Consider the following 23,035-nt stretch of genomic DNA (forward strand, 5'->3'; position numbering starts at 1 on the left):
GCTATTGGTGGGTTTAACACTATGACGGATAGAGAAGCGACGGGTCGTTGCCCGTTGATCACGCCTCTTGTGGTCTGATTGGTTGAAGGACTATCCAATTGCGTACAGAGTCATTTAATTTATGCTCGTTGATCACGCCTCTTGTGCAGTAGGCAATACAGAGCAGACTCCCCAGATCAATGTTCAATCTTAAATTGAGCTTGGTCTGGTGATAGCCAGACAATAACAAAGCAACATTGTCTCAAACATGATTTTTTTTTTTGAGATGGCTGTTAATGGGAGGGTTTGGAAAAGCTGTTTAAAAATACCTTTAAAACGTTAGCATTGCAATTCATTTCTATATGGCTCTATTGCTTATGCTTAGTTCTGCCAGGTTTTGAGCCAATCATCTGAATCTAAATGTTGTGTGAGTGATCACTCTGGACAGCACTGATTGACTGATGGCACCATAAGAACGCTAACAGCCCCAAGCTCTTCTCTAGTGACTAAACTTACTTGTGAAAGGCAGCAGAAATGTCCATTGCACGCTTTTAAAAGCCTTTCAACAATTGGGCAACGGTAAAAGTCTACTTTTATATATTTGCTATTTAAATGTTGCTTGCAAAATTATTAATGGAGAAAGATGTATTACTTTTTTTAGTTACAACATCTTCCAGCTAACAAGGCCATGCAAACTAACCAAACCTTGACCCATTGGATCTGATCTGCTGGCGATTTGATTTCGCCCTGCAACTCAGTCTGGAAACCTGTACATTCATTTCTACTGCTTCTGTTACACTTTTGCGGGAACCCATCACAGACTGGCTTATCCACCTGGCGCGCTATTAGCGGGTTTAACACGACGGATAGAGAAGCGATGGGTCGTTGCCCGTTGATCACGCCTCTTGTGGTCTGATTGGTTGAAGGACTATCCAATTGCATACAGAGTCATTTGACTAATGCTCGCCTCTTGTGCAGTAGAAAATGCATAGCAGACTCCCTAGACCAATGTTCAATCTTAAATTGAGCTTTTGTCTGGTGATAGCCAGACAAACAATGAGTGCTTCTCAATACTCCATTTGATGCTTCCTCATTTCCTCGCTCCTCCGTCCTCCAGTCGGTGACCCTGAAACCAATCAAACTCAGCCTCAATTCTCTAATTGCACCGCAAGGAGTGAGGAAGTTTCTAGAGGAGCGAGGATGCACAGGTGTATCCTATGCGGAAGTCTTTCTTGTCAAGAAACCTGACGTACGTGTAAATTCTCCTTCCCCTTCACATGTCAATTATTTTAATTGATGCTTTTCATTTACGGTCAATAAACCATTCATATCACATATTTCAACGGCATATCTTGCTTTATTATTAGTATTTATTATGAATTTCTTAAATAACAAAACTTCAACAACATAAGGGCAGATCCCTTGAACTCAGCTGATGACGCTGTGAATTGATGATTGATCAAGAATCAATGTACAAATAATAATTTCTTGGATTCCTCTGTCCTCATTTTCCTTCCGGGAAAGGAAAAGCAGATGCACAAACAAGAAATGAGAAGCCCCCCTAGAGCAGCATTAATGATATCGGCCTAAAGAAAAATAAATTGTTACCAAAAATGTCTTCACTCTTTTTTGGCTTTTCTTGTCCTGACAAAAACTTTCAGCAAAGCCCTGCTTATCAAGACCAAGAGCAGACAAACTGCTGTAAACAAACTCACTATCAGCATTAGCACATCCACGCAGTGGTAGGAATACCAAGGAAGCTTGTAGGACTCCGTGCGCAAATGCGCCGCACCCTTATGCCTCATGACAAACTCCAGCCAAAAGATGGCGCTGTCCATTGGCTTGAGCGGTGTGTCATGATGTAGACTTGACATTCTGCGCATGTTCTTCTGGTATGGTTGACTTTCATCCAGGATGTCCCTCAGAGCTTGCGTTAGGGCATCCACATCCAGGGCTGCGACATCGAGCACTTGAGCCACCCCTCTGGCTTCCAGGCGAATCATGTTGTCGAATTGGTCGAACATGAGCGGGAGTCCAAGCATCGGCACGCTGTGGTAAATAGCCTCGTAGATTCCATTTGTTCCTCCATGGGTGACAAAAGCTTTAGTTTTAGGATGGCCTAGAAGGTCGTTCTGAGGCAACCATTCCACTATAAGTGTGTTGTTCCCCAACGTAGATGGCTTTTCCCCTACGTGCCTCCAAATCACCTTTTGCGGCAATCGAGCGAAGGCAGATGCGATGACCTCAGATATGTCAGGAACCAGACTTCCAAGCAGAGTACCCAAAGACATGATCACCACCCCATGCTCTCCGGAACTCTCGATAAACGTCTCCAATTCATCTGGTAGAGGTTTGGAGGGTTTGCACTGGAAACCTCCCATGTAGACCACATTGGGCATAGTAGGACGAGGGAACTCGAATACAAAATCGACTCGCATGAGCCACAAATCCGCTCCTTGTATCAGAGCGTAGACATTGGAGTTCGGGTCGATGTATTTGCTGATAACTCCTTGATAGAGGGGCCTTGTGAGCATGTGGTCTATGTATTGGCCGATTCCAAAATGCAAGAGATTTTTCATTTTATCCGCGAAGCTCATTTTGTCCGTCACCCGGGATCCGATAGTTGGGATGTAAGAAAGCGGTGAGGGTGCAATTGCAAAGTGCCCTTCTGCGTTTGTTATCCATCGTACGTTGTACACCATTGGTAGACCCAAGTACGCGCCCAATATGACCCCTCCTGCAAAACCAGGATCAGTTAGCATCAAATCAAACTTGGAGTCTTTGAGGTTTTTTATAAGCTTTTTATCTTCTAGGATGGTCCTCACCATCTCAGCAGAGGACTTGTGAGACTCTTCTAAAAGAGTGATGGTTTCTTTCTGCAGGGCAATGAATGACCAAACCGATCCTTCCCCTCTATTAATGTCAATGTTTCTCTTAAGAAAGGATGCCATGTACTCGGGGTCCTCCAGACTGCTGAGGTGCTCAACATGGACGGTGATGGACGTGTAGTGTGTGGTGTTCTCTGGGATGTACCAACTGTTGGCTGAACGGACCACTGTCAGTTCGTGACCTCGCTGATGAAGCTCTCGTAGCAGAATGTCCATGTTAAGCCAGTGGCTTCCATCCACAGGATACACTAGGATCTTCCCAGCCAGGGAAAGTGGTGGGAGACTCCAAAGGAATACAACAAGGACAAAGATTTGGGGATGCTGCAGCATTGTCTGAAAATGTATGTTTGATTAGTCAATCATTTTGATTGGGAAATGCCAAGTTGACTGATTTACTATATTTGTTTTGTTTAAAGGGATAATTCACCAGTATTAAAAAGTCTGTCATCTACTCACCTTCATGTTGTTTTTGGTCCATAAAATGAACGTCAAAGTGGTATAATGTTGTTCGGACCACTTGGACTTTCAAAATATATATACTTTTTGTGTTCTGCAGAAAAAAGAAAGTCATACAGGTTCAGAATACCATTAATGGTGACTTTTTGGCTCATTAAATGAATAGCATTAGGCAAAAATTCTGAAACTGCTTATTACAAATCAAGTACAAACATCCTATTGATTCTTAATTTGCTGTTGTGTAAACCCAAATTAATGGAGGGATAAATACCTATGCTAATTCTTTCTGATAATATTGTATTGCATAACATAATATGAGTCATTATTCCCATATGGTTACACACTGATATCAGTGCTTATTTTAAGCCTTTTGTAATGATCTCGAGCCTTTTGTCTCACCATTTTTTATTGATTTATTTATAATTTTTTCTCTCAATTCCTCATTTGCCAGTGGGCTGCCCTTTCACTTAAGTTCACAGTTATCTGAGAGAACCATTGCACATTGACCTGGCCCTTCTTCAAGATATCAGTTGAACACGTGCAGGTCTAAGAGTTCACTGTTGGCATGTGAGAAACTACTTGCACTAATGCTACGTCACGTAACTAAGCACAGATACATTTCCTTCACATGCATGCTGAATAGTTATGTAAAGGCTATTCATCCAAGATTAAGCTTTTGCATACCAATGACTTGAGCATCAACACCTACTGTTTAATAAGCTGCACAGTGGAAGCAATTTAGTGATTTGCACAAATATGCATAAGCGTATAACTGTGTAACTCATTGTATAAAAAAAATGACTACATTGTTACACTGTGCAATAGTCTTCATTCCCTCTTTATAATGATATTTACATTGACTATACTACTGCAAAATGAAACATTTTAAAGCACACAGAGCAGAATGAGACATACCTTGTATAGGACTTGTCCTGAAGAGAAGTTTTGCAATGTGACTGCCCCAACAGTGCAGTATTTATTCCTGATCTGGCAGACAGCCGTGTGAAAGTGTATTGCCAAGAGTGAGCAAGGTCCTGCACTTATGTTTTCATTGTATATTTCTTGTTGTAAAAGTGGTGACTGGCATAGAAATCAGCCCGGGAACAGCATGAGGTTGAACTTTGGTCCAGAACTGTACTTCCTCTGTGCGTTTATTTAGCCTATAGCCTCAAAAGGGGTCTGAACATGTGTTTGGAGGAAGAAAGAAAGAGAGAGGGGCAGGCCTACAAACAGATTATGTCTGGGGATTACATACAGCACATTCCACCCTTGTTTAAACGAATCTAACTCATTAAAAAAGGCCTTTGAGGAAAAAGTATGGACAAAACATGGAACCAAAACACAAGTGCTGGCAAAATGCACATTGTTCCACTTCTGACGTGTCAAATAATCCAAAAAGAGTGCAATCATGAAAATCATAATTTGGGGCCAGTGAAAACAAGAACCTTCTTTTAAAAATATCCTACTCAGGATCAAATAGAATTCCTATTTTCAATGTTTTTCAGAATTTCAGTTCAATCCAGTATCTTATTTGACATGGGTATAATGTTGTTTTCACCTCAGTATAGGGCGAAGACACTTATTAAGTGTTAGCTAACAGCATTGTAAAAGATTTCATCACTTTCATCTTTCATCTGCTTGGCTTCAGAAATCATTGATATAACTTTCGCAGCCACAAGAGAGGATACAATGCCATTCTTCTCCACTAGAGGGGTTGACACGTCAGGAGAACATTACAGAACATGAATGCAGTCCACATGAGTGTTTGTCAACAGGTCATTATTTATTTCATAATTGAACTTACTTGAAATCATTCGAGTGGCTAATATAAAGACACAGAGGGCATATGTTCAGTGTTTTTACGCCTCTTCTGATTTCCCACTCTCTAAATTTTAGTGTGCTTTATTTATGACAAAAAAGTGCAATGTAAAACAACAGTAGTGCACATAAATTTGTAATGATAACAAATCAAATTGAATTGTGTGTGTGTGTGTGTGTGTGTGAGAGAGAGAGAGAGAGAGAGAGAGAGAGAGAGAGAGAGAGAGAGAGAGAGAGAGAGAGAGAGAGAGAGAGAGAGAGAGAGATGTGTGCGTGGTCCTAGTAAACCCTATAGGGGACAAAATGTCCCCACAAAGATGGCGATATCAAGATGGATTTTTTTTGTCCCTTGAGGAAAACAGCTTAAATCATTCAAATAATGTTTTTTGAAAAGGTAAAAATGCAGAAGATTGTCTGTGATGTGTTGCTTTATAGGGTTAGTGTAAGGGGATACAAATAGGCCTACAGTATAAAATTAATTATGTTGCCTGTCCCCATAAAACAGGAAAACACAACATTTTGGCAATATTGTAGGCCTATGCATGAACAATCGTCCCAATAAAGTAGCCTACTTTGAAAATTGAAATGAATATTAATTGAACCAGGGTTCTCTCTTTCTCAAACCTTTTGTCAGGATGGTTTATTAATGGAGCTACAGGCAGGAGACTGCATGATCACTCGCTTTATAATTAATGCTCAGAAACCCAGCCGAGAGAGAGAGAGAGAGAGAGAGAGAGAGAGAGAGAGAGAGAGAGAGGTGAATGAATTAAAGAGCAAATTCAACAAGCAATATCTTATATCTATATGTTTTTATTGTTTCTTTTTATTTGGCTTAACTCTGGGAATTTTTGTCTCAATCTTGTGTTTATTATTATTATTATTATTATTATACAAAATAGGTTATTATAATAATAAAAGAAAATTAATCATTTGATATCTTTTTGTCACGTATCGCGATTTTGTGCTAACATGCAAATTTAGCTCATGTATATTAATAAGCTCATGCTGACGCTGCCTGTAACCCTCCAATGTCGGATGTTCTGCTTGTGAATATTAAGTACATCATGCTAACGGATCGTGACAACCACCCAATGGCGAATGTTCTGCTTATGAATATTAAGTACATCATGCTAACGTATCGTGACAACCACCCAATGGCGAGTGTTCTGCTCATGAATATTTATCATTCGTGCTGACGTTGCGTTGTTACCTTGCTTGGTTACCTTCCTACGGCAAAAGCCTGGGTTATGAATATTTAAAACCAATCCTTCGCCATAGTAGAATTCGTCTTTACCGGGAAAAGGATTGCGGAGAGAGAGAGAGAGAGAGAGAGAGAGAGAGAGAGAGAGAGGCTTGGAGAGCGACGGTAATTCATCCGCCCCTCCCCCACCGCCCGCCCGTCCTCCAGCGCTCGGATGCTGCCGCTGCTGCCTCTGCTGCCATCATCACCGCGAGATGCGCGTCAAACGGGCATCATCAGCATGTAGACCCACATCTCTCCTTCACCCATCACTCTATCAATCAGCGCCAAATATAACAGCAACGATGTGACCAAAACGACCCTCCTTTACGTTCCCGACTGCACAACACGCCGTTTTTAACAGATTAATTAATGCGGACATGGTACAATCTCATCTGCATCATTCAGGTTTTCTTCCGCATAAGATGAAGTGGTCACCACCGTCTGCTGCCTCCTGCTCCCTTCATCTGATTTCTCTTCTGCACCGTTGCGCATCATCTGCATTTGGAATAGCGTAAAGGTCAAATGATGTGACTTTCATTTTTGTGTTCTCCATGATGGGCATGATTTGAGGATAAATCACTGGATATCATGCCGTTTTCCTGCCTTTTTCCGACTCAACGTCAAATGTCCTTGGAGCATGGCCTGCGCGGTGAGTGAATATATTTGTTCATGGATACACGTTAACAAGTGCCTTGAGGTGTCAGCAGGGTATATGTTTTGTGTTGGGTTTGTCTATTTGTTGCAGTCGAGTGTCTGCTAATGTATAATTAAAGTGCTTTATTAATATAACATCAGTAGGTAAGCATTACATGGACATTATCATCATCATTTACAGTAGGCTATAACCGGCACATTTATGCTGATATTATTCACCAATAATATGACATTTTTTGTCATGAGTGTATTCTTGGTTGTTCAACAATTGTTTTAATGTCATTAAAATAAAATGGTAATACAGAGAAAATAGCCTAATCTTACGGTAATATAAATAAAAAAATATATAGCCTATAGAGAGGCTAATAATAATAATATTTTTTAAATAAAATAATCACACATAATAATACAGTATCCTATTATAAAAGACTTATATTCTCAACACTTTAACATTTATTTAAAAATAGTAATCTTCATTATTGTAGCTACCATAAACTTAATTAAGAAAAAAATTCAAATAAAAAAAGTAGTTTTGGGTAGACAGAAAAGCAGGATGGATGTAACCTTGCTGTCTGGTCAGTTTGTGCAGCATCTCATTTTAATCCCCTCTTAATGTTTTTAATATACATTTGTACCTCTTTGCCGTGATTAAAACGAGAGAGAAAAATCATAACACAAATGCTACAGGCTCTGTCATAAGCACTGAGCAGCTGTACACTGGACCAAGGTGAACATCTGATTCCTGAAGGTTACCAGGAAAGGGCATCATCGTGTTTAAAGAGCATGTTTGTTGAGGAATCTTCTGGCCTTTTTTAATAAAAGATGAGGATGCGCGCACACAGATTATGGGTTTAAATGTTCAGTAAAGTTGGTGTCACAGCAGGGAAATGGAGGCGCAGAGCTCAAGCGGATTGTAATGTCATCCAAAATCGCAGGCCTGATGGCTGGTAGTGTTGCCTTCGTAAATCTGTTCTGCAGTGGGATTGGGCAAGTGTTTATGTGCGCATGCGCAGGCGTCTCGTTCTGAGTGAAGGCAGATTTTGCGTCGAGAGGCGGCACTGTAAAGTACATGGGTTGGGGAGAGGCGCACACACAACGCTTTTATCAAGAGTATTTCAAAAGGCGTTTAGATAAGAAGTAATTGTCCTCGGTTTCCATCGGACATTATGTAAACAATCCATTGCAGTAGGTGTGCACGATGAACTCTTGGCTACTTGTTTCCCACAAACTACCTACACCTGTGACTCCTCGGTGAGCAAAATGCCACCTCCACATTTCGAGACGTTTAAACCATTATTTCCACTTTTTGAACGTTACCATTAGGCAAAAACTAACAAACATGTTCTTAATGAAATCTAGAGAAGTAGGTTTAAATACGTTTTAGGTAGGCCTAACCTAGGAGATACCGGGGCTAGTTGTCGCAATAACTTCTGCTGTATGGGTAGCCTGAACAAGTGAACGCTTTGGCTAAGTAAAATACGCATTCAACTATTTGTTCTAATATATTATGAAGGCAGATAGATGAAAAGTTGCACCTAGGACATGGATATTATGGCCATACATATTGGGACAAGTGTTCACTTGTTTTGTATGCTTAAATTTGACATAGTTCATTCTCATTATTCAACCTCCTGCAAGCAAAAATAATGTTTGTTTTTTTTGTATGTTGCCTTTTCTACTGTTGAAAAGCCATTAAATAGCATAAAATAAAATAATATTATTTCACGCAAAATTCTTAAATCATTGTCTCTAGCTGTTTCTATATATTTTGTGATCATGGTTATTAGGTTATTACACTTTGATTAATGAGCCTGTAAAAACGTTTTATAGTTTTTCATATTTCAAACAATTCTTCTCAAATCATTTTGTAGCTATTTAAAAAATATTTTAATGATAATGTTTTATTTTCATAACATTATTTTTTAATGAATTAAATATGTAAAAGTCCTTCATGTTTATATTTTGTCTCAAGATTTTAAGGTGGCATCTTGATCACTTGCATTTGTCTGTGTTTTTGGTTTGAGCAAGTTCAGCGATGAATGACTAATATTTAAAAAATTTTCCCCCCTCTCAGGTTATTTACAGATGTTATTCCTGTGTCACTAGATCCCCTTTATTGTTTAATAATCAGTAACACTTGATTCATCTGGTCTTCATAGAGATGGATTGGCACAATGGCGACCACTTTATTTGCTGATTTTTTCTTTATGGGGGGATATTTCAGGGGATCCCCTGCTACCACACCATAGAATAGAAAACCCCAAACAACCTGACGATTCATGTCTCAAAATGGAGAACTACATAGAGAGCATCTTAGAAAAAGGCGAGGAGGAATATAAATAGGACAAAAGAGATTTTCCCAGGTTCTTAGCTCATAGTGTCTGCTAAAAAGCTGCCAGTCTTCCACAACCAACACACCATCATGGGGGATCTGGGCAATAGCACGGTAGAGTTCCACCCTAAGAAGCCAGGGATGGACACAGGAGGCCATGAGGGGGATTTCGGGGTGTCAGTGGATGAGCTGTCCTCGCTGATGGAGCTCAGGGGAGCCGAGGCCCTGCAGAAGATCCAGGAGAGCTTCACAGATACAGAAACCCTCTGTCACAGACTCAAGACTTCACCTGCAGATGGTGAGTAGCACTAGTTTAGACATGTGACCATATCACTCGTTAAATTACATAAGATCACACGCGCATACTAAAACATACAGACATTTTCGGGCTATTAAAGAAGCTATTCAGCTATTGTAAAAATTCAGTGGTCATTTACTCACTCTCAGGTCATTCAAAACTGTATGATTTTATTCCTTCCATGGAAAGCAAATGGAGAATTGTACTGATTGCTGTGTACCAAGCAGTTAGTCCCTATGGGTACTGAGGCTTTTATCAGAAAATATGCATAAGAAAAGTACCATAAAAGTATCGTAAAAGTGGTCCATTAGACTTGTACGACATATTCATATAGGTCTCCTGTAGCCATACAATCATTTTGAGTCAGGAACAGACCAATATTTAAGCCGTTATAGACTTTAATGTAGTGCACAAATTCTGTGGACCATTTTATGATACTTTCATGGTGCTTTCGTGTCCTATTTAAAGCTTGAAAGATTTAAGTCCTCATTCTTTGTAATTGCATGTGAATGAGCAACCAGTTCAGTTCTTCAAAACCGTTCCTTTTGTGGTCCACAGAAGAAAGTCAGTTATACAGATTTGGAATGACCGGAGGATGCGTAAATAATGACAGAATTCCTGTCGCAGTTATATTCACTCCGTTTCAAAACAAGCCTCACAGAAAGAATACCAAATGCCAGGCGCTTTTATCTGCTTTTGAAAGCAGGCATTGGCCGTGTTATCAGTAATGCTGTCTTTCTCTTTGCAGCATTGTTTTGTTTTAAGAAATTGAAGTCCTAGTTTTTCAGAACATCTCCCTATGAGTCTTTATGCAACATCATCGGACTTTTTGGGAAAATTCAAGATTTTTCAAACACATTTTCATGTTTTATTAGATAGAGTCATAGGTTGATATCGCATTTACATTTCATCATTTAGCAGATGCTTTTACCCAAAGTGAAGCAACAATACCAATAAAAGGGCAACACTTTTTTTATAAAGGGAAAAAAAGGGGATAGTGAAGGTGACTTGGTCTAGCCTGGTCCTACATTTAATTTGTACAGAGAGTCTGGCCACTCTCCATTGACAAGAGTTCACTTCCTTGAAGGTGGGTACTCTGTTGAAGTTTAAAATTATTGGATCTGCCCAGAGCCACTCTGGATCATAACCAATCGCTAACGTTCTGTCGTGACGTATGTCATCTCAAACTAGCGCACGACATCAATGTCATCGTTCTTAGCCACTCCCTCTGTTCGCTGATTGGACGGGTTAAAATTTGACCGGCGAACACCAGAGAATATACCGCAATCCCAGACGGAGTACTGAAGGAAAATGAAAATTGAGCGGAAATGGGTAGGGGGGCGGAGCCAGGCTAGACTTGGTCTTAAGTAATTAGTGATAAAATAGTAAAAATGCAAACAAAATCTTGTTGGCCTTTAATTGGACGCTCAGGAAAAACATGATATGTTTCATGTTTTAGCCTCATTCAAATTTTCGGTGACCTTTAATTTGCTAGTACTAACACTTTTTTATAAAGGGAAAAAATAGATAGAAAGTGTTAGTATTAATGTGTCTCGTGTTGATGAAAAAGATGCGTCTTTAGCCGTTTCTTGAAAATTCCCCAAGCAGGGAATGTTTTTTTAAATAGTTTTAGAATTGTAAACTAAAACTATTAAAATAATTGTTATTCCTACTATTTAATGCTTTGAATGATCAGAAATACTAGATAAAATCACAAAATGTAGTTAGTTAAGATTTATTCTTAACTATTAAAGGAATTTAAGAATGATTTTGCTCTGAATCTTTTATTGCTGTTGCTATTCTGGGTAGATGATCCTACTTTGCGCTCTGATAATCACATTGATTCGCATCTTGTTCTGACCACTTGCTTTCAGACCAAGTCATGCGGGCTGCCTACATCGCTATTTGGCAGCCACGATGAGGTTACTTTAAGTTTATTGTAAAGCTCTTTCTCCTCTCTTCAGAAACCGTGAAAGGGATACAAAAAGGGAAGCTTACGGGCATGGATGGAAAGATGAAAGGGTAGAAGAAAGGGCTGGATGTACTGCAAAAGTCTTTCAATTCTGGTTGTCCGTGGAAGGAGGATTGCACTGGCGTATCTTCGTTGTCTTAATTTACTTGCGTATATTGTGCCACGAACAGAGACTTAATGAATTAAGTGGGGCAATTGGAATGAGTTAGGGAAATGATTTCCTACAAACCATTGGAGTAACTCAATTAGGGTTTACAGTGAGTGAAAGGGAAGCTCTGATGGGAGATGAGAGGTTGCCAGGGGCAGCAGGTGATGATTGGCAGGGTGAGGATTCAGAGAGCGTAACAGTCTGTCTGGGTCTTGCTGCCAAAAATCACACCCTGTGGTGCATCCGAAACACACTGACTTAACCATCTGTGCCCTGTGTTCTCTTGTAATGTCCTCTCTCCTCTTTTCCTGTCACACTAAGAGGTCAGGGATTGGTGCTAACAGAATTCAGTGATGAGTAATAAGCATCCAGGAAGTTCTCAAAAGTGTTTGCATGGAGAAAAGAAAACCCCATTAATGAATGAATTTAGTTTTTTTTGCACCGTAACTAAAACTGGTGGAAATGTTTCAGGCTTTACAGATTGTATCAACTTTTGAATGTCTCACTAAAATTTGAGAGGTAACGATGACATTTACTGCCATCTTTCCTTTTCAAAAGGATTATCGGACAATCCTGCAGACTTGGAGAAACGTCGGCAGGTGTTTGGAATGAACCTCATCCCTCCTAAGAAGCCCAAGACCTTCCTTCAGCTCGTGTGGGAGGCTCTACAGGATGTTACCCTTATAATCCTGGAAATTGCGGCCATAATTTCCCTCGGACTGTCCTTTTACCAGCCGCCAGGAGGGGACACTGAAGGTGACTTGGTCTTAAGTATTCAGTGATAAAATAGTAAAAATGATCAAAAATGCTAATCTATTTACAAAAGGGATTGCTGACCTTACATTGGAAGCTCAGGGAAAATGTGATATGTTTCACGTCGTAGCCCCATTCAAATTTCCCATTAAAAGGTCTGGTGACCTTTAATTTGCTTATACTAACACTGCAACTTGTACATGTTTTTATTCAGAACATTTTAGCATTTTTTTGGTCTCTGAAGGGGCTCTTGTGTTGTAACTTTGAAACTTTTTAATGTGTTATTAAAGTAACCCTCCCATATCTGTTTGTAAGTACCAGTATAATTGCATGGATAGCTAAGAAATCAAAGAATAGCTGGAATTTAGTTAGAGATGGATGGATGGATAGATAAAAGAATATAAAGGATCACAAGTAGACACTCAAACTCCCTGTCCTCCCACACATTTTTACCTTTTCATCTCTGACTCTCTCTCTCTCTCTCTCTCTCTCTCTCTCTCTCTCTCTCTCTCTCTCAATCCAGCATGTAGTAATGCGAGTGGAGGTGCGGAGGACGAGGGAGAGGCGGAGGCGGGCTGGATCGAGGGTGCAGCTATCCTGCTCTCTGTGTTCTGCGTGGTGCTGGTGACGGCGTTTAATGACTGGAGCAAAGAAAAGCAGTTCCGTGGCCTGCAGAGTCGTATCGAGCAGGAGCAACGCTTCGCTGTAGTGCGGAACGGCACGGTCATTCAAATCCCCGTGGCTGAGTTGGTGGTGGGAGATGTTGCCCAAGTAAAATATGGTCAGTGGAGTTCAAAACTGGCTCCTCAACCTGTCGTTGTAAAAAGTGTACTGTTAAGCTGCTTCGGTCCCTGCTAAATGACTGTTCACTTTATGAGTTAATTCATAATTTCTACAATTAATTAAGCAATGTTAAGTATAATTAAAAGGAATTACACAAATACAAAGGAATTTTGACTTGAACAATATAATATACATTTATTATGAATAAATATACACTCACCTAAAGGATTATTAGGAACACCTGTTCAATTTCTCATTAATGCAATTATCTAATCAACCAATCATATGGCAGTTGCTTCAATGCATTTAGGGGTGTGGTCCTGGTCAAGACAATCTCCTGAACTCCAAACTGAATGTCAGAATGGGAAAGAAAGGGGATTTAAGCAATTTTGAGCGTGGCATGGTTGTTGGTGCCAGACGGAGTATTTCACAATCTGCTCAGTTACTGGGATTTTCACGCACAACCATTTCTAGGGTTTACAAAGAATGGTGTGAAAAGGGAAAAACATCCAGTATGCAGCAGTCTTGTGGGCGAAAATGCCTTGTTGATGCTAGAGGTCAGAGGAGAATGGGCAGACTGTTTCAAGCTGATAGAAGAGCAACTTTGACTCAAATAACCACTTGTTACAACCGAGGTATGCAGCAAAGCATTTGTGAAGCCACAACACACACAACCTTGAGGCAGATGGGCTACAACAGCAGAAGACCCCACCGGGTACCACTCATCTCCAATAAAAATAAGAAAAAGAGGCTACAATTTGCACGAGCTCACCAAAATTGGACAGTTGAAGACTGGAAAAATGTTGCCTGGTCTGATGAGTCTCGATTTCTGTTGAGACATTCAGATGGTAGAGTCCGAATTTGGCGTAAACAGAACGAGAACATGGATCCGTCATGTCTTGTTACCACTGTGCAGGCTGGTGGTGGTGGTGTAATGGTGTGGGGGATGTTTTCTTGGCACACTTTAGGCCCCTTAGTGCCAATTGGGAATCGTTTAAATGCCACGGCCTACCTGAGCATTGTTTCTGACCATGTCCATCCCTTTATGACCACCATGTACCCATCCTCTGATGCCTACTTCCAGCAGGATAATGCACCATGTCACAAAGCTCGAAACATTTCAAATTGGTTTCTTGAACATGACAATGAGTTCACTGTACTAAAATGGCCCCCACAGTCACCAGATCTCAATAGAGACCCAATAGAGCATCTTTGGGATGTGGTGGAACGGGAGCTTCGTGCCCTGGATGTGCATCCCACAAATCTCCATCAACTGCAAGATGCTATCCTATCAATATGGGCCAACATTTCTAAAGAATGCTTTCAGCACCTTGTTGAATCAATGCCACGTAGAATTAAGGCAGTTCTGAAGGCGAAAGGGGGTCAAACACAGTATTGGTATGGTGTTCCTAATAATCCTTTAGGTGAGTGTATGTGTAAATGATGTTGTAATATGTAACACAAGCATGTGTCATTTAATTTTCATTGTTGCGGTTGTGATGGGAAGTCCAATTCTTTTCTGCGAACTGGTTCTTTTGGGGCAGTTTGTTTCAATGAACCGATTCACTAGTTTATGTAATCACGCAATGACGTCATGTAAATGCAATTCTATTATTAAAGAACCTAATAATGATGTAGTGATGTAGTTTTACATGTCTAAAGCTTATAAAGTGAATCAATTAGTCTTCATCAAATCACCTTTTTACATAAACCATGAGAAACTATTAAAAAAAAATAAAACTTACATTTTGCACCCTCATTCAATTCAACAGCTCGTTCACAAATATGCTCGTATAAGCAGCTCATTGGTTCTTCGCGGACACGTCCGAGTCCGTACTGTTGTAACCATTTACCGACTCTTGATTCGAGAGAAAATTGCTATCAGAGTACTGTTATTACCTTGAGAACTACTGCCGTCGGATCACTGCTATATTTCCAATACGTTTAATTTGTTGTATTTTATGCTTTTCAGCAAGAGACATTAGAAACATACATTTCACCCTCTTAACAAAACCCTCGGCAGACAGTCCTCCTCAGCATGTCCGTACTGTTCTCAGGTCAGTGTATTGTTGGATTATCAATGAACGAGTCGGAGTGACTGTCAGGCACATACCAAAGTGAGCTTTGACTGAGTAACTTGTAGATCTGTGGTGACTTCAGACCGTTCGGTCCGATTTGGGGTAACTGGTTAAATCAGCTAAAAAGAATCAGTTCAAAAGAACGATTCCCAAAAGTGCACCTAAACTAAAGGTGATGCCCCCTGTTGAGTGACGTGCCGACAACCGTAACCCTGAAAACGAAATGACCTCATGCTTAAATGAAACACAAATAATGCTAAAAATGAATGCAAACAAATGCTAAAATGAAATAAAAGGTATTATTCATTTGTTTGGTGGTTTAATAATTAATTGAATGATTGTTATATTTTATCAACAATTTAATTATGTATTTAAGGCGAGACATTACAGGCAAAAACTTTTTTTTTTTCATCTATGGGTCAGTTTTGAGATTTTGGGCTATTTTGCTTTTAAGAGTTTTTTCAAACAAGTGTAAAGAAAAAATTCAAAAATACACTTTTAAGTGTTGCTTTTATTGCACTTTATCTATTTTCGTATATGTAGATTTAAATTACAATACATTTTTAAAGGCCGTTTTCACAAAATGAGTTCTGGCTTTATCCAATGTTCTGGAATGTATGCAAATTAGTGCATATTTAATTAGACAATGCGTCATTTGCATATTTAAATATAAATTTTCAGAAAACTTAATGTAATCAATCAACTCGGGCCCTATTTACCTGTGGTGACTTGCCTTAATAATTTATTTAAATATTTCAACATTTATTTAATGATTTAATTTTGAGTAATTTGGGCCTCCTTTTTCAAATATATATAAAAATAATCTAAATAATTTACATATAAATTTAGAATCCTATTCTAATTATCCTAAATTATACATTTTAACTCTTCGTAAGTTAAAACATTGTTTAAAAATGAATATAAACATGTTTTCTTTGCATTATTCGAGGTTTGAATTTTTTTTTTTTTTTTTTTACCAGTTGTCCTTTTCTGCAAATAAATGCTCTAAATGACAATATATTTATTTGAAATTTGGAAATGTTGTCAGTAATGTAGAATAAATAAAAAAGATATATATTTACTCAAACAGATAAATATAAATAATACATTTTACTGCTAATTTTACAGTGGTCTGTTTTTCCAGAGCTGTATAATGTGAAAATGCTTTCGAATATGTTTTTCTTTTTAATTATTTGGTTACCTCATTTTGGTCATTAGAGGAAGTAGTATTCAAAGTCGCTAAGATGTGATTGATCTGTTGCTGTCACTCTGGGGTCTCCTAGGCGACCTCCTGCCTGCGGATGGTGTTCTCATCCAAGGGAACGACCTCAAGATCGATGAGAGCTCCCTCACCGGAGAGTCTGATCACGTACGCAAATCCATCGACAAGGATCCCATGCTGCTGTCAGGTAGGGAGTAAAGGTTATGTAAGTGAACATATGTTTGCGTGGGGTTGTGTGGACTGGGTCAGCCATATGGCCATAGGTTGTGATGAATGTTTGTGTGTTTTTACATAAATAGTTCTGATTAATCAGAACCATCCAAAAACTAAAAGATATTCATCATATGTTGAAGAATTCAGATGATTGAGGATGCAAACCGATCATTGGAGCAGACTAGTGGTTAAAAATCCAAAAGGTGTTTTGTATGTTTGAGCAGGACCCTTAATCCCACAAGCACTATTCCCTTTACTTACATGGTGACATCACGTGTGTATAGTATATTGTGAGTCTTCATTGTGTTCACAAAATCAGCAATATCTGTTCATTTAGGATGACACTGTTGTCTGAATTGAACCAATTTGCTGTTTGGTGGGGGTGGGGACTTTGCAAAGTATTTTGCCAATACTTTAATACTCAGGTTGTTCAGCGCTTGGGTTAAATCTCATTGACTGGTTTAATGAGATAATGTCCCCAAGGTCTGATAAACAGGTTAATCAGCTTCTTCCCATCTCTGCTTCCTGGAGAAGGGCTCAGATTTGTGTTCGGCCCTCCAGAGACCTGCTCTGCTGCTTCTTTCTAATGATCACAGCTCACCAGAGAAGCATCTGTTTCTCCGCTTGGCCACACGCACAGCGCTACCCCACAACCTCAACCTCAACATAATCAAGTGTGAAAGAAAAATGGGAAACAGAATCTATGGAAACATAACATGCTTTTAGGCATGTATGTGAAAAATGCATGTGTAATCTGATTAGAATGGACTAAATTGACATTAACGGAGAATAATGAATACTAATTTGTGCAAAGAAAAAAAATTGAATATCATTAACTCCCTTCAGAGCTCATTTTAGAATCACTTGGTTTATCTATATTTTCACAAAATATTTGAGTGAAACGGTGAATTAAAGAATGTACACTATACCGTTCAAATGGGTTTAAAAAAAAAAAGAAAATAATACTTTTATTCAGCAAGGAAATTGACTGTAGAGACATTTATGATTTTTATTTCAAATAACATTTCTATTCATCAAAGAATCCTGAAAACAAATACATCACAGTTTCCACGAAAATATTGAGCAGTATTTTTAACAACAATAATAATAATTAATAATAACAAATGTTTCTTGAGCAGAAAAACAGCATATTTAAATAATTTCTGAATGATCGTGTGCTATTGGAGACTGGAGTAATGATGATGAAAATTCAGATTTGCCATCATAGGAATAAATTGCATTTAAATATAGGAAGCAAGTTCTGCCCTTTTGTACAAAGGTGTCATATGATCAGTCACATTTTATTTGATTAAATCATAACTGTTCTTTGTTTTAAAATCCCAAACTTTTCTGTTTATTTAGAAAAAAACATTATTATTTAGTGTGTATATGTAAAGTAATCTTATACTTTTGTTACCCCACTGTACAGTATATGATATATGATAATATGATAGATAGAAGTATAGTGGTACTGGGTCGGTTCCAGCCTGTGGAGTCAGTTCAGGGTCATTGAGGAGGGGTTTTGACGGCAGGGGGTTCTTAATCTAAAACTGCTTTGATTTATCAGGATACATTTTGGATGATGTATTGAATCACTTAGCAAACTAAGATTTTCATGTTACCCCAGTAATTATCTCTTGCCACACATTTCTGAACTTTAAAATGACTATGAAACTGTCGTTTCTTGTTTTGTTGACAAGCTTTTCTGTCGTTCATCAGCTTGTGTAATTAATCATTAAGGAGCGCATATTATTTTCTCAGTCATTATGGGAGAGGTGTCTTTCTCAACATGCATATTTGAAGGCTTCTGTTGTGAAGGAAATGCCTGCTGCAAAAATTAATAATTGTCTTAATCAGTAATTTTGTTTTGTTTATCCCTGTAAAACATATCTTCTCTCATTGGCAATAGTCATAAACATCACTAAAGTGTGTTCGTTGTAATTCTTAAAACAAAAAAACAATGGTGTAGTAAAAACGTTTCTCAAGTAGTTATATTTTTACTAGAAAACAAGACAAAAATACTGGTAAAGAAAGAATGATTTAATGTGCACCGAACCAGGGAACAAAGAAGCGATCTGGCTCAGTTTAATTGCATTACACACTAAGAGGAAAGGCCGTGGAAGAGACTTCAGCCTTAATTTTGATCCTTTGTTCAGACAAGTGCAGGGGCTAGTGTGAGCACAACAAGCAACCACAATACATTACATGAGGTTATCCATGACTCATTTACAATGAATAAACATTAAGGCTTCCATTTCCCCTCACCCTCACTTTAAGATTACAAATACCAAGTTAAAGGGATAGTTCACCCAAAAATGAACATTTGATGTTTTTCTGCTTACCCCTAAGGCATCCAAGATGTAGGTGTCTTCGTTTCTTCAGTAGAACACAAATGAAGATTTTTAACTCCAACCGTTGCTGTGTGTCACTCATATAATGCTTGTCAATGGGGTCTTATTCTATTAGAGTAAAAAAAACATGGACAGACAACTTCAAATTAAACCCTGCGGCTCGTGATGACACATTGATGTCTTAAGACACGAAACGATCAGTTTCTGAGAGAAACCCAACGGTATTTATGCAATTCATTTCACCTCATATCAGACGAACGCTTCAGCTCTGCAGACTGCCATCACTTCCCGTGTGTGAGGTCAAAATTCCGGCCGGGTCATAGATATATACATAGATACCTCATTAGTGCCTGCGTGGATCATGGCGTGGATCGCTCGAATGAGGAATCTACATATACATATCTATGACCCGGCCGAAATTTTGACCTCACCTACGGGAAGTGATGGCAGTCTGCAGAGCTGAAGCGTTCGTCTGATATGAGGTGATATATTTGCATAAATACCGTTGGGTTTCTCTCAGAAACCGATCGTTTCGTGTCTTAAGACATCAATGTGTCGTCACGAGCCGTGGGGTTTAATTTGAAGTTGTCTGTCCATGTTTTTTTTACTCTAATAGAATTAGACCCCATTGACAAGCATTATATGAGTGACACACAGCAACGGTTGGAGTTAAAAATCTACATTTGTGTTCTACTGAAGAAACGAAGACACCTACATCTTGGATGCTTTAGGGGTAAGCAGAAAAACATCAAATTTTCGTTTTTGGGTGAACGATCCCTTTAAGCCCAATAGATGAAGTAGTTGTTCTACAACAGTGGTTTTATTTGGATATGAATTTAAAGATTTTTATGACACTTTTAAATCCCTGAAATCCTTGTATAAACAATGACAATAATTGATTTCTTTAGATTAAACGTGTAACGGACGTAGGCCAATACGAGCTGTGTATTTAAAGGGTTAGTTAATTCATTCAAGTCATTTATTACTCACCCTCATGTAATTTCAAACCCGTAAGACCTTTGTTCATCTTCGGAACACAAATTAAGATATTTTTGACAAGGACGCTAAAGACCTTAAAGGGATAGTTTACCCAAAAATGAAAATTCTGTCATCAGTTACTCACCCTCATGTCGTTCCAAACCTATAAGACCTTATAAAGATACAAAGATATTTTTGTTGAAATCCAAGAGGTTTTTGAACCAGCAACGCCATTGCAACTTTCAAGGCCCATAAAGGTAGTAAAGACATGGTTTAAATGGTCCATGTGACTACAGTGGTTCATCCTTAATGTTAAGAAGTGACGAGAATACTTTTTGTGTGCAAAAAACAAAAAAAAACGACTTTATTCAACAATCTCTTCTCTTCAACGTCATTCTCCTGCGCTATTCATGTAGTAAAAACAGCACAGCGTTTCCAGGTTCTACGTCAGAATGCCGCCTCGGACCCCGCTCGGAGCGGGTTAAGTTAGACTGGTTACATTTGGTGCCTTTGACCCGGATGGGAGTTAGGTTTAGTGGAGTGACTGTAATGGACACATGCTCTAACTGAAGATACCTGAGCTTCTAGTCATTCTATGCTCAAAATATACATATTAAAGGTGCAATTTCTGGTAAATGCTGTTGATATTTAAAATCACCAAAACAAACACGCCCCCTACCCAAAAGGATCATACCCCTATCTTGATGCCTCCTTCCCCACATTCACATACACGCTATGCAACACAGGCAACGACTATAACGGCATCGCTGTGCCTGCCGCCCGAGGGTATGATATTATCAATAAGTGAAAGCAATTTGTTACTATGATAATTCAGGTCGAATGTCTTTTTGTTATTTAGCTCCTTTACTCCTTGGCAAAGTAATCCCTTCCATCCCAAAAGAACAAACACCCTTTTCATGAACTGGGGGGTATTCCAGAAAGCAGGTTATGTGACATACCTGGGTATGTTTAAAGGGGCACTTCAGCGCTGGGAAGATGAATGTGTATTTAAACTGGGTAATTTATGTAGTAGAAATGTGAAATTATTTTTGAATTTGGTGCGTTCTAGACTGAGAAAAGACAGAAAATGTATTTTTGCCTCATGTGGATGAAAGACAACAACTCTCAGAATGCACTTGCTTCGCTGCCCTACGAGGCCACTCCCAAAGCCGCGGCTACTGGTTTATCTCTTGCCCACCATTACACCGTGCCCACCGTCGTTTTGATATTCTTAGTAATAAAATAATTTCGTTCAGTTAGAGAACAGACACTACAATTAAAAACTGAACGTGTCTTTTCAACAACGTGTGAGTGAGCCGAACGAAAGTCACGGCACAAATGCAGCAGGAGTAAGATTTCATTCATCACTAGAAGATCTGAGCAGAGCTGAGTTAAGCGCGGCTGTCATTCTCAGCGCGTGTCTAGTCTGGCGCATTATCAGTTTGCATATGGAAGCTTAACTTTCATAGGAATTCATTGAAAAGTTGAAACACTCCCTTTGCTCCGCATCGCTCCGCTCCGTTATTAATGCCCGACCCGAGCGGCCGTGCGCATTTACATTCTGTGAGTGAGATCCCTCCGCTGTGGGCGGGTTGAAAACATGCGGAACAGCTCCTTCTACTGGCTGTAGTCTCTACCCTCTGACCAAAAAATCCTCAGATCACACAAAATGATGATATTTGCGTCATTGGAAGATTTTTTCCAGAAATAAAATGCATAATTCTCTCGTCTCAAGGGGATATAAGGGGGGAAAGTACCATAATTTGAATATACTACCAGTTTTCTACTGATACAAAGCTTAATGCTAAATCGCTGAAGTAACCCTTTAAGAGCAAGTAAGCGGATAACCTAAACTTTCGGTTCCAAAAATGGAGGTAAATTTCAGCGTTTGTAAGTAGTCATAGCAATTCACTCTCTGAACATAACCTGTTCCACAGTTAGTTTGCTTAAGAGGTATTCAGATGCGTGTTATATATTAATATAACTAAATGTGCTATATAGTTACAGTTATGTAATATTATATATTAATTCTAAAGCACTTATAACAAGGTAATGTTTTAATGTTAATTCAATTCAAATGTATTTATTATTGATTTTATTGTCATCTCACTCATGGATGTAGATTAGCATAAAAAATATAATCCTTATTCTCAGTGAATAAAGATTACTTATTTAACGAAAGTTTGAAAAAAATGACACCAAATAGGTGGTGATGTGCCTTAATTTGGTTGTGTAAATCGGCATGAAACAAAAGAAGAAGAGGAAGTAGAATGGTGCTCTTTTTTTAGCGTCTATTTACATGGTGAATCATTGATTCGTCGCTCTTTTAAGAATGTCTTGTGTGTTATCTGGGAACATACACTGAGTTGTCTGAACTTACTCACGGATCCACTTTTGGAACCAGCATACCTCGAGGAAGCATGGTTTGGGTTAATCAACCGAGAGTTCAGGTCTTTCTGGAATACCCCGCAACTCCCTACATAACATGATAGTCAAAGTTTATAATATATTATAAATGTGACCAGGCCCGGATTAAGAACACGTTGGGCCCTGGGGCTATAACAAACCCAAGGGCCCCCATAGTAGCCGATCTTGATGCCACAACGTTTTCTACCACAGAAATATTAGTATTTTTTTTAAAACAAAATCTTCAAAGCACAAAGATACAATAAATACTGTCTGAATATTCAATTTTAATATTAAGTAGGCCTATATATAAATATTCCAGGCTGCAACACATTAACAGCATACATGCATTAACTCCAGATATGAGGCCAAAGCAAACAGGTTTCCAGACACAACAACAACTTTTGGGCATGCAACTGCCTTAAGGAGTTTTAAAGCCTGTGAGGCCCCAAATTTGAGGTAT

General features: G+C 38.9%; 2 protein-coding genes across 6 annotated transcripts in view; one reads left to right on the plus strand and one right to left on the minus strand.

The window, feature by feature from the left end:
* Positions 1 to 1,310: 1,310 nt before the first annotated feature.
* ugt5e1 (UDP glucuronosyltransferase 5 family, polypeptide E1) lies at positions 1,311 to 4,499 on the minus strand. The gene is made up of 3 exons (XM_079828219.1): positions 4,239 to 4,499; positions 3,324 to 3,417; positions 1,311 to 3,200 (listed from the first exon to the last, which is right to left on the minus strand). Exons 2-3 carry the CDS (start codon positions 3,327 to 3,329, stop codon positions 1,599 to 1,601), a joined length of 1,608 nt encoding a protein of 535 aa, XP_079684345.1. The 5' UTR covers positions 3,330 to 3,417; positions 4,239 to 4,499; the 3' UTR covers positions 1,311 to 1,598.
* Positions 4,500 to 6,479: 1,980 nt separating this feature from the next.
* The window catches only part of atp2b3a (ATPase plasma membrane Ca2+ transporting 3a), a 40,533-nt gene continuing 23,977 nt past the window's right edge, over positions 6,480 to 23,035 (plus strand). For all 5 annotated transcript variants that reach the window (XM_079827189.1, XM_079827190.1, XM_079827191.1 and 2 more), the window contains exons 1-5: positions 6,480 to 7,033; positions 9,113 to 9,668; positions 12,347 to 12,544; positions 13,065 to 13,322; positions 16,686 to 16,811. In XM_079827189.1, coding sequence (XP_079683315.1) covers positions 9,461 to 9,668; positions 12,347 to 12,544; positions 13,065 to 13,322; positions 16,686 to 16,811 — 790 coding nt within the window. In that variant the 5' untranslated portion in view covers positions 6,480 to 7,033; positions 9,113 to 9,460. The remainder of the gene's footprint in view (positions 7,034 to 9,112; positions 9,669 to 12,346; positions 12,545 to 13,064; positions 13,323 to 16,685; positions 16,812 to 23,035) is intronic.

Source organism: Gobio gobio (assembly GCF_949357685.1).
Source record: "Gobio gobio genome assembly, chromosome: 10".
NCBI classification, from domain to species: domain Eukaryota; kingdom Metazoa; phylum Chordata; class Actinopteri; order Cypriniformes; family Gobionidae; genus Gobio; species Gobio gobio.